The sequence below is a fragment of the Pelodiscus sinensis genome, chromosome 10, assembly GCF_049634645.1.
Source record: "Pelodiscus sinensis isolate JC-2024 chromosome 10, ASM4963464v1, whole genome shotgun sequence".
In the NCBI taxonomy this organism is placed as follows: domain Eukaryota; kingdom Metazoa; phylum Chordata; order Testudines; family Trionychidae; genus Pelodiscus; species Pelodiscus sinensis.
Window position 1 is genome coordinate 32277966 of NC_134720.1, and position 12058 is coordinate 32290023.

At 44.4% G+C, this 12058-nt stretch overlaps 1 protein-coding gene across 3 annotated transcripts in view; it reads left to right on the forward strand.

Moving 5' to 3' along the window:
- The first annotated feature begins 5385 nt into the window (after positions 1 to 5385).
- Positions 5386 to 12058, forward strand: part of SCHIP1 (schwannomin interacting protein 1) — a 122599-nt gene continuing 115926 nt past the window's right edge. The window contains exons 1-2 of one of the 3 annotated variants that reach the window (XM_075937799.1): positions 5386 to 5644; positions 5951 to 6595. In XM_075937799.1, coding sequence (XP_075793914.1) covers positions 5969 to 6595 — 627 coding nt within the window. In that variant the 5' untranslated portion in view covers positions 5386 to 5644; positions 5951 to 5968. Of the gene's footprint in view, positions 5645 to 5950; positions 6596 to 12058 lie in introns of those variants that run through there. The other 2 variants (XM_075937801.1, XM_075937804.1) reach the window with 2 other exon arrangements.

The following is a 12058-nucleotide window of genomic DNA, read 5'->3' on the forward strand; positions in this document are numbered from 1 at the left end:
GGATTTAAATAAAGATGTCCGCCGCTTTTTTCCGGCTTGGGGAAAAGTCAGTAAAAAGCGTCTAGACTGGCCCGATCCTCCGGAATAAAGCCCTATTCCGGAGGATCTCTTATTCTTATACTTTGAAGTAGGAATAAGAGATCCTCCGGAATAGGGCTTTATTCCGGAGGATCAGGCCAGTCTAGACGCTTTTTTCTGGCTTTTCCCCAAGCCGGAAAAAAGCGGCGGACATCTTTATTTAAATCCCACGGGGGATATTTAAATCCCCCGCGGATTTCCCTATTCTGAAGTTGAAAATTAGCATGCCCCTTTCGGAAAAGGGGCCAGTGTAGATGTAGCCATTCTATTTTGACTTTGATAGGACTGGCACCTGCATGTTTTAGGTGATTTTGTTAACAGGATTGAGACTACAAAGTGATTTAAGCACTTCTGAAATGTTTAGCCTTTATTTTTACACAGGGAGAAACATTTTGTAATATGTACCTTGGACAGTGAATAGGAAACTTGCTGCTTACTGAGCAAAATATAGTCTTCTGGGAGAAGGTATCGACCACTAAACTGTTACTATATTTGTACCAAATGTATTGTGTTCTTGAGCAGTCTTCACCCATGAACCTTAAAATACAGAGGCAGATAACTGAATCACAGTTGGGGAAGCAAAGATAACAAATCTCTGGCTGAAGTGGGTCTCAAACCCAGGTTTGAGTATACATCTAGTATCCATTCTGAATCAGGCTTTCTCTACTTGGTCTTAGTTAAAAAGCCAAGTTGTTCAGGAGCTTGCGAACAGGAACAGCTAACAGGGAGTTTGGAAAGGGAGTTTAGAGGGGAAGGTTAGAGGGCACTAGTGACTTCTGACCTTCTTTAAAACATAACTCTTATAATAATCTATATTCCAGAGGTTTAAAAAGAATCCCAGTTTATACTTAAACTTATTCATTAGAAAAATGGAGACAGAAGCCCAGCAGCAGAGTGGGGGCTATCCTGTTTATTGCGTCGAGTGTAACATGTATGATTATCGGCCCTGTGGGCGGGTGGCATATGTGTGTACCCGTTGCAAGGAGCTCCTGACCCTCAGAGACCAAGTTTGGGCTTTGGAGGCCAGGGTGGCTGAACTGGAGGAGCTAAGGGAGGTAGAGAGATATGTTGATGAGACTTTCTGGGACACTGTAGTACTGTCCCACCACCAGTCTGAGAGCCCCAGTGCTCTTAAAGAGGATAAAAGTCTCAAGGGAACAGAGCATTCAATGGGAGCAGAGGGAAACCATCCCGTAGTTGGGACCCTCCTCCCAGAGGATGTTGCAGTATCCTCTCGCACTGAGAATACTTCTGAGGGGGAAGGGAATGACAGTTAGGAAGAGGCAGGTGTTAGTAGTCAGTGATTTGATCAGTAGAAACATAGATAGTTGAGTTTGTGATGACTGGGAGAACCGTATGGTCACTTGCCTGCCTGATGCGAAGGTTGCGGATCTCTCGAGTCATTTAGATGGACTTATGTGTAATGCTGGGGAGGAGCCAGTGGTCGTAGTACATGTAGGTACCAATGACGTAGGGAAGGGTAGGAGAGATGTCCTGGAGGCCAAATTTAGGCTGCTAGGAAAGAGACGGAAATACAGGACCTCTATGTTGGCATTCTCGGAAATGCTTTCAGTTCAATGCGCAGGGCCAGGTAGGCAGGCAGAGCTTCAGAGTCTCAATGCGTGGATGAGACGATGGTGTAGGGAAGAGGTGTTTGGATTTATTAGGAACTGGGGACACTTTTGGGAGAGGGGGAGCCTATACAGGAAGGATGGGCTCCACCTAAACCAGGGTGGAACCAGACTGCTGGCATTAAACATTAAAAAGGCCGTAGAGCAGTTTTTAAACTAAGAGATGGGGGAAAGCCGATTGGTGCGGAGATGCACGTAAATCAGAGGGAGACTTCTCTTAGAGGAGAATCCATTGATAGAGATTCTCTAAGCTGTAGTCAGAAAGAGAGGAGCGGAGAGGGCAAACCATGGGCCAGAGCAGACAAACAACCGCATACAAAGGAATCCAATGCATCAGGGAAGGGCAGACAAATAAGCAGTGGCAAATTTTTAAAGTGCTTCTACACAAATGCTAGGAGTCTGACTAATAAAATGGGTGAACTAAAGTACCTAGTATTAAATGAGGAGATTGACATAATAGGCATCACTGAAACCTGGTGGAATGAGGAAAATCTGTGGGACACAATCATACCGGGATATAAAATATATCGAAAGGATAGAGCAGGCCGGGTGGGTGGCAGAGTGGCCCTGTATGTGAAAGATAATGTAGAATCAAATGAAATAAAAATATTAAGTGAATCAACATGTTCGATAGAATTGCTATGGATAGTAATTCCATGCTCCGATAATAAGAAATTAGCAGTAGGGATATATTACCGACCACCTGACCAGGACAGCGATACTGACATTGAAATGCTGAGGGAGATTAGAGAGGCTACCAAAATAGAGAACTCTATAATAATGGGGGATTTTAATTACCCCCATATTGACTGGATACATGTCACCTCAGGAAGAGAAGCGGAGATAAAATTTCTCAATGGCTTAAATGACTGCTTCTTGGAGTAGCTGGTGCAGGAATCCACAAGGGGAGAGGCAATTCTCGATTTAGTCCTGAGTGGAGCGCAGGATCAGGTCCAGGAAATAACCATTACAGGACCGCTTGGGAATAGTGACCATAATAAAATAACATTCAACATTCCTGTGGTGGGAAGAACACCTCAGCAGTCCAACACCCTGGCATTTAATTTCAAAAAGGGGAATTACACAAAAATGAGGAGGTTAGTTTAACAGAAATTAAAAGGCACAGTAACTAGAGCCAAATCCCTGAAAGCTGCATGGAAACTTTTTAAAGACACCATAATAGAGGCCCAACTTAAATGTATACCCCAAATTAAAAAACATAGCAAGAGATCTAAAAAAGAGTCACCGTAGCTTAACCATCATGTAAAAGAAGCAGTGAGGGACAAAAAGGCATCTTTTAAGAAGTGGAAGTCCAATCCTAGTGAGATAAATAGAAAGGAACGTAAACACTGTCAAATCAAGTGTAAAAATGTAATAAGAAAAGCAAAAAAAGATTTTAAGGAACAGCTAGCCAAAAACTCAAAAAGAAATAAGAAAATGTTTTTTAAGTACATTAGAAGCGGAAAGCTTGCTAAAAAACCTGTGGGTCCCCTAGATGATCGAACTATAAAAGGAGCAATCAAGGACGATAAAGGACAATTACAGACCGGTAAGTCTAACTTCAGTACCGGGCAAATTAGTCGAAACAATAGTAAAGAATAAAATTGTGAAGCATGTAGAAGAACATAATTTGTTGGACAAAAGTCAACATGGTTTCTGTAAAGGGAAATCCTGTGTTACTAATCTATTAGAGTTCTTTGAAGGGGTTAACAAACATGCAGACAACGGAGATCCAGTAGATATAGTATACTTAGATTTTCAGAAAGCCTTTGACAAGGTCCCTCACCAAAGGCTCTTGTGTCAATTACATGGCCATGGGATAAGAGGGAAGGTCCTTTCTTGGATTGAGATCTGGGTAAAAGACAGGAAACAACGTGTAGGAATAAATGGTAAATTTTCAGAATGGAGAGGGGTAACTAGTAGTGTCCTCCAAGGGTCAGTCCTGGGACCAATCCTGTTCAACTTATTCAAAAATGATCTGGAGAAAGGGTTAAACAGTGAGGTGGTAAAGTTTGCAGATGATACCAAACTGTTTAGGATAGTCAAGACAGAAGCAGACCGTAAGGGACTCCAAGAAGATCTCACCAAACTGAGTGATTGGGCAACAAAATGGCAAATTAAATTTAATGTGGATAAGTGTAAAGTAATGCACATCGGGAAAAATAACCCCAACTATACGTACAGTATGATGGGGGCTAATTTGGCTCCAACAAATCAGGAAAGAGATCTTGGAGTTATTGTGGACAGTTCTCTGAAAACTTCCATACAGTGTACAGCGGCGGTCAAAAAGGCAAATAGGATGCTAGGAATTATTAAGAAAGGGGTAGAAAGTAAGACTCAGAATATCTTACTGCCCCTGTATAAAACTATGGTACACCCACATCTTGAATACTGTGTACAGATGTGGTCTCCTCACCTCAAAAAAGATATTTTGGCCTTGGAAAGGGTTTAGAAAAGGGCAACTAAAATGATTAGGGGTTTGGAACGGGTCCCATATGAGGAGAGGTTAAAGCGACTGGGACTTTTCAGTTTAGAAAAGAGGAGACTGAGGGGGGATATGATAGAGGTATATAAAATCATGAGTGGTGTGGAGAGAGCAGATAAAGAAAAGTTATTTATTAGTTCCCTAAATAGAAGAACTAGAGGACACCAAATGAAATTAATGGGTAGCAGGTTTAAAACAAATAAAAGAAAGTTCTTCTTCACACAGCATGTAGTCAGCCTGTGGAACTCCTTGCCAGAGGAGGCTGTGAAGGCTAGGACTATAATAGAGTTTAAAGAGAAGCTAGATAATTTCATGGAGGTTAGGTCCATAAAAGGCTATCAGCCAGGGGATAAAATGGGGTCCCTGGCCTCTGTTTGTCAGAGGCTGGAGAGGGATGGCAGGAGACATATCGCTTGATCATTGTCTTCGGTCCACCCTCTCTGGGGCACTTGGTGCTGGCCCCTGTCAGCAGACAGGCTACTGGGCTAGATGGACCTTTGGTCTGACCCAGTATGGCCTTCTTATGTTATGTTCTTATGTTCTAAGAGAATAAGAATGACATTGCTTAAGTGGCTGCACTAAGGCACTGCTTCTGCTGCTAGGTAAGTCAGGCATTAAGTGATCCAAAACATTCTTTACAATTACTCAAAGAAAACTTGTATCCCTGAGACAGAGGTATGATTACAAAGTGTGCTGAGCTACTTTGGCTTGATGATACATGTAAATATTTATAATATGTGGCCTTATTCCTCAATTGCTGCACACTATTTTTGTGTGGCTTTGCTTTTGTAAGAATAGACTTAATTTCGTGGCTGGAGTCCCAACTGTACATGCTGGAGGGCTCAAAAAAGAAAGTAAATGAATGAGAGCAGAATGGGTGTTTGGATTCCTGCCAGCCAGCAGTCCCTTTATCAGAAGCTGCTCCAAAGTTCATAGGATCAGACTGCGTTTCTTCTCCCACAACAAAGGGGAATACATGGCTTTGTGCCCGTGCCTTAGCTGAGGGCCCCTAGAGCGTCTGCTCGCGAGCCAGGCTCTTGGTGCACACGGGCAGAAGGTGCAACCCTGCGGCGTTGGCTGGAAAGGGGCAGTGAAAAGAGACGCCCAGCAACTCCACGCAGGGTCTCCCCCTCCCCACTCCCTGCCTGAGCTGCGGCTCCGCGTCGTACCCGGCTGTACCGCAGGGGGCGGTGTGAGCACCAGCCTCCAGTTGCTCCTTACGCCGGCAGCGTGGGGACGGGACTTCATGCCACGGCTGCCGGCCGCTCTCCCCCCCACACCTCTCGTTTCGCTGCGCTGCTGGGCAGCGGGTCCCCCGCTCAGCAGCTGGTAGCGGCAGCCGGGAAGTTGCGGCAGCCGCCAGAGGAGACAGCTGCTGCGCTGTGGGGCCGGCGGCCGCCTCCTGACCGCGCCATGGAGCCCTAACGAAGGCTCCTGCCCCTCCCCGGGGGTGAGCGCGGGGTCCGGAGGGAGGGGGACCCTCAGACCCGCTCCCCCGACGCGGGCGCAGATGTTACCTCCGGCCGCGGGGCGGGGGCAGGAAACTTTGGGCGAGTAGGGGAAGCCGCTGGTCTGGGGGCGGCTCGCAAAGCCCCCAGAGCAGCCTCCCTCCCCTCCCCCGTGCAAGTCTGGAAGCGGCGCTAGTCGGGGAGGCGCACCCGTGGCTCGGCTTTCTGCGCCCGGAGGCGACGAGCTTCCCGCGGCGGCGGGTTCCTGCCCTCTAATCCGCTGCGTGTTTCCTTCTCTCCCCCCCCAGGATTCCCGAGAGGATGGGATGGATTTAGGAAGCGACGCTTGCAGCAGCCGCTCCAGCTCCGAGTCCGGCTCCAGCAAAGTCACGCCTTGCTCGGAGTGCAAATCCTGCCCCTCGCCCAGCAGCCTGGACTTGGCGGCCCTGGAGGACTCGGAGGAGGAGGGGGAGGATTACCTGGGGTACGGGAGCAAGGTGCCTGCCGCGTGGGAGGAGGACGGCTGCGATGCCCGGGCTGCCACGCGAAGGAGTTTAGCCGCGGAGCCGGAGGATGTGAGAAGCCCCGGCGCCTCCAACCCCATGCCGCCCCCCGCCCCGAACGGCAACCCCCCGGCCCAGCGCCCGCTCCCGCCCCAGGACCTCCGGCACAACGGCAACGTGGTGCCCTCCGGCCGCAGGACTGGACGCCGCGAGGCGGGCGGGCACCAGGCCCGTCTCCAAAGAGCCCAGCCGCCTGTGGGGAGGCTCCGCGGTGGAGGAGGGGTGGCCGGCGGGCACCCCTTGGACAGCTCCACAGGAGGGGCTTGGCTGAGAGAACAGGAGCCCCAGCTCCCGACTATGGACTGGGAAGCGTTGGAGAAGCACCTGGCAGGGTTACAGTTTCAGGAGGAGGAGATACGGAACCAGAGCCAGAAAACAAACTACACCTCAGTAAGTTGGTCCCCGTTGTCTGCAAGGGCTGTGGGGCGGGAGCTAGGGCGGGAGAGCCGGAGTAAACGGAATTACTTATGGTGACAAGACATGTTACTAGGCAGTGAGTCACGTCCCTCGCCGAGATCCATACGGAGCATTGCCATAGATGGTAATTGGGCAGATGGAAATCGCAGTTGCCCTTTAATTGTGGCGGGTTTTTTCCACCCTTCCAACCTAGGAGGCAGGCGCCCCCCGCCCCGCCCACTTAGAGAATGCAACATTGTTTCTAGTAAGAAGCTTCATTGTGTGTGAGTCTAGAGCTGTCCCCTTTCCTGCAGATCTGCAAAGAATTTCTGTCTTTCTGCAGCCTCTCTCATTTGTTCAGCTGTGAAGGAATAGCTTGATTCTGAACTGCCCTGAGGATCAGGGAGCGTGTGTGGGTTGAACAGACCGAGCTGGTGACTCAGTGACCATTTATAATGTATTGTGAATGTTGAGATTTTGGTGGGGCTCGATGACGCTTCCTGTTTCTTATCAGAATGACACCTGTCTGGCTACAGAAAAGCCAGACAGAGTGGGTGGCATCAGGAAGGGGAGTGAATGGAACAAACATAAGCAGGAATCTTAGGCTATTTAGTTCTCTTACCATTTATAACCTGGCCCAGGGAAAAAGGCCGGTATCTCCTTTTTGAAGGGTGTTTCCCTGGTTGCTTTATTTTCTGAGGTATAGCAACAATTGTAACCTGAGAATTTCAGTATGTACCTTAACCAAGAAGGATTGCATACTTTAGCTAGGTTAAAGTATGTGGCAACATTTCAATATGCTTTCATTTGGTACCTTGCCTTGGGGTGTGGCTTGAGAATGCAGGGCCTCAGGCTACTGGAAATTGGATGCCTGCACTTTGACTTCAGAGCATAAGGACAAGTAACAGCATTTCTCAATGTAATTGGTATTGCTAATAGTAAAAGTGAGGAGGGGATGCTTCCTTTGTTTTGTAGAACTTGGTTTTAAGACCCCCCCCCCCCCACCTTTTGTATTTCCTTTACCTATGACAGATTTTCCTAGGTAGTCTTTTAATCAGCATTCAGCAAATATGATCTTTAAATAGCTAACAAAAATAACCTTTGGACACAAAGTTATTACATTGTAAGAAAAAAAAAGCCCTTTCCTTGTAACTGGCTTAAATATCTTTTTATTTTGAACAGATTTTAGAAAGTATGACGCTAAAGAACAAAGTTTTGTTGGTAGTCTGTGATTGTTGCAACTGTAACAAAATACAATGGCTTTTAGTTTCAGTAGTAAGATCTGATGTCACTTTGTTTTAAGCATCGCATAGCCTCAATGAAGATTTTATATACTGTATTCTGTAAAAGTTGTCTTTGTGAGCATGTATGTGAATGTAGGTGCCTGCACTGTGAGGGATTAAACGGTGCTGACATTACTATACATAGAGCCCTACCAAATGTATTGTTCATTTTGGTCAATTTCACGGTCATAGGATTTTAAAAATAATAAATGTAATTATTTTCGCTTTTTAATTCTGAAAGTTCACACTACTGTTAATTGTAGGGGTCCTGACCCAAAAAGGAGTTGTCACGGGTGTGGGTGGGAGGGATTGTGGTACCTCTGTCCTTACTTCTGTGCTGCGACTGGTGGTGGCTGATGGCCAGGAGCCAAACCCTGAAGGCAGAGCCATCTCTAGCAGCAGTTTAGAAGTAAGGGTATGATATTGACACCCTTACTTCTGTTTGCTTCTGGTATGGTGCTGTCTTCAGTGCTGTGTGCTCAGTCAACAGCCACCACTCTTTGGGCACTCAGCTCTTAAGGCAGAAATAATTGTGGCAATACTGTGCCCCCTAAAATTACCTTGTGACTCCCCTGCAACTTCCTTTTGGGTCAAGACTCACAATTTGAGAAACAGTGGTCTCTGTGAAATGTGCATAATATAGGGTAAAAGCACACAAAAGGGAGAAACCCGACTTCATGATGCATTTTTTTCCATGGCCATGAATTTGGTAGGGCCTTACTTATATTGTTCTGAGAGCGAATGACATGCCTAACTGGCCAGAACAGTGGTATTTCAATCCTGGGCTGCTCTTGAACAAAGATTTGTCACACAGCATGTATATATGTATTGTGTGAAGGGACTTTGTTCAGCTCTAATGGCTAGATGAAAACATTAAACATGTTTTCACTTGTAACCTGACTCAGCATTTGAACCCAATCCTCCAGAGATTTAAGAACCACAGTCAGAATGGAAACTACTTCAGTTATATAACCAAGGTGGATTTATGTAAATCAAGGTGATTTAAATCAAGTTTCCCACTGATACTTCACATATTTCTTCAAACAACAGTGCACATCTAATCACTAAAACATTAGTTTACAGCTTAGTACAGAGTTTTACATGTAAGTGGGTATACTTTGTGTAATTTTTTTAGATAACTTGATTTTTATTAATTTAGGAAATAGTACATCATACTCATTATGTGTGTCAAACTGCAGCTGTAGCAGCACTACATTAAGACTGGTAAGAACTAAATCACACACAAAAAGTAGCACTTATATTTTATTAAACTTTCACATTTGCAATTGCAGCAGTGTCTTGAATTGTCAGCTGACACTTGCCCTCTTTTTTAAAAAAAAATTAATCTTATTAAATCTAACAGACAAGTCCTCAAACACTAAATGTACAATGTCCTTAAAACTTCTCCAACTAGCTTCCATTTTCCTCACTCCCACTGTTATTTCGATGTGGATCCAATTCCAAGTTATCAATCAAAAAAGCTAAGACTGACTGTGATTAGAGTGCACTTAATTTTGGAGTAAGCCCCATTGACAATAAGTATAGGATGGGGTTCCTTTGAGAGAGCTGAGTTATGCTGAAATAAAAATAGGGAATAGATTTATGGCATCACCATTTTGGCAATGATGTTGCGAAATAAGAGGGATGTATTATGTAATATAAAATAAGAAAATGACACTCCAAGGCAACTGGCAATTCTAGATTTCTCTTATTGCAGCTTTCTGTACTGTACCTGGATGATAGATTCTAAACCTAGTTAGCTAATCCTTATGGCTTGTTTAATTAGTTAAGATAAACTTTTTTTTTTCTAGCAACATTCAACATAACAAAAAGCTTAGGAATTTACTAGTTAAATCACACTTATACTAAAAAGGCATATAAAGAGTCTTGAAGAATGATGCATTCCAAAGTTGATCCATATTGTTCTTCAGACATATCCACATCATTTGCTCCCAGTAAGCAATTTTCCTTATGATGTTTCATTCTTGCAGCTAGGCCCTGTATCATCAACATCTTGTGCTGTTTACACTTGACACATTTTCCTTTTTCATCTAGGAAACATATTTCTTCACAGTATTCCCAGAAAAGCATCTCTTTTACACCCAGCAGCCATGACAGTTTTTCTGTAGCCAAAGTGTAGGGGAATATAGGAATCTGTGTGTGTGCTGAATAATGCAGGACAATGTAGCACTTTAAAGACTAACAAGATGGTTTATTAGATGCTGAGCTTTCGTGGGCCAGACCCACTTCCTCAGATCAAATAGTGGAAGAAAGTAGTCACAACCATGTGACTGACTAATGTTTTTCTTTTTTCCCAGTCCACTCCACTGTTCCTTTCTATGGTGCCTCCATCCTTTCCTATACATTGTCTCTATCTTTAAAACAATGTCTTAACTAACTCTGCTCTGCTTGGCCCCAGGTTCACCACCACATAAGCACTGAACAAAAACAGTTCTATCCAGTCTTTGCACATACTAGAGAAAGAAAAAGCCCAGAACTTTCAAGAAGCAAGATATGATTATTAGGCTGGACAGAATAAAGCCATTAATTCATTTTTATGAGGCTTAGTGTAGGTGAAGCATGTTTGTGATTAGATTTAATTGTAGCTTTTATTTTTAAATGAGATGTTTAGTATTGATGATTGATAAAGTCCATTTTTTTAAATCATTGATTTTTATCCACCTTGCATAGAGCTACAGTACTTGGAATGGCAAATACAGTATATTGTGAAATCTCATACTACTGTATATGATTTAGTATATAAAGTAATAATTTTGGAATCTTTAAGGAAGAAAAAGAAACTAGCACATTTATTCTCTGATAAGCAGGTATCAGTGGTGGGTTGGCTATACAGCACTGTATGCAGGGATATATGTGATCTCATTCATTAAGAATCTTTTTCATAATATGTACATTAAAAGAAGGCATGAAATCTCCATATTCTTTAGAACCGCTGAAGGTGCATTCAAATGCTACTTTGTCTTGGGTAGTGTAACCAGTATATCTTGCATTAACTTCTGCCTTATAATTTCACTTTGCTAGGGCTTGATTCTATAAGGTGCTCTGGAACCTGATTTTTTATTGATACCTGCTGAAAAGATGGCATTAGTCTACTAGTCAGGCATCTAGGACTTTGATACCATACTTACTATTTTTTGAAATGTCTTGGTTGAATCATTCCTTGACAATTACAAATTATTTTTTTGAAAAAAACTTGTGGTTATTAGATATTGTGATTAGGCCAGTCTAGTAGCATGACAGCTGCCATGCTGTGCATTTTTAAAAGACTAGACTTGGAGCTAAGGATGAGCTAACAACAACATGGAGAGACTGAGTTTGAGAATAAAATCCCTGATCCCATGACTTTTTAAGTAATCTTGTAATTGTGGCTTATTCAGAAACTAAACTTTTTATCGGAAGAAGTGGGTTGTGCCCATGAAAGCTCATGGTGCTATAGGACCACTGTTGTTTTTTTAAAAAAAGTTGTTTCTAACCTTTATTGTTATGAGGATAATCTCACCAATATAAATTGATGTAGTCTTACTTTCAGTCACTCAAGCTTACAGAAAACCATCTCTAACCCAAGTAGCAGTAGCAAATGTAGGACCTCTTTTTTTTTTCTAGTTATATGCTTATCTAGGTGAGGTGTTACGCTGAACAATTTTTGGCTCATTGCCATTTGTAATTCTAGCAATTACATTTAAGGAAAAAATACTAATTGGACACAGTGCACTAAAAAAATAAAACAAACCTTGCCTGTCTTGGGCCATGTTAAGGGGAACCTTGTCCGCCCCGCCAATGAGGATGGAGAAAGTCCGCTGTGAACCCTCAGACTCCTGTTCTAGATAGGGTGTCCTGCAGGACAGTAACAAGGGTGAGGCGAGTGAGGCACTTGCCTCCGGTGCAAACCAACCTTTCTCTCGGCTTCTGGGTACTTCGGCCATGTGCCCATTGAGTCCCCGAGTGCACCCTGCAGGCTTCCTGTCCCTGTTCCTTTCTTCCCCAGCGCCTGTCTTTACGGAACAGCAGTTCTCACCCACCCTGGAACGTTGAACCCCCTGGGCTGCAGCTCTGTGCCCTGGCGTGGGGCCAGTCGGGCAGAAGAGACACGGCTCACGACCCACAGGTGGCAGCCTGCCGGCTCCCCCCGGTTTTTTTTTATCCACTCCAGCTT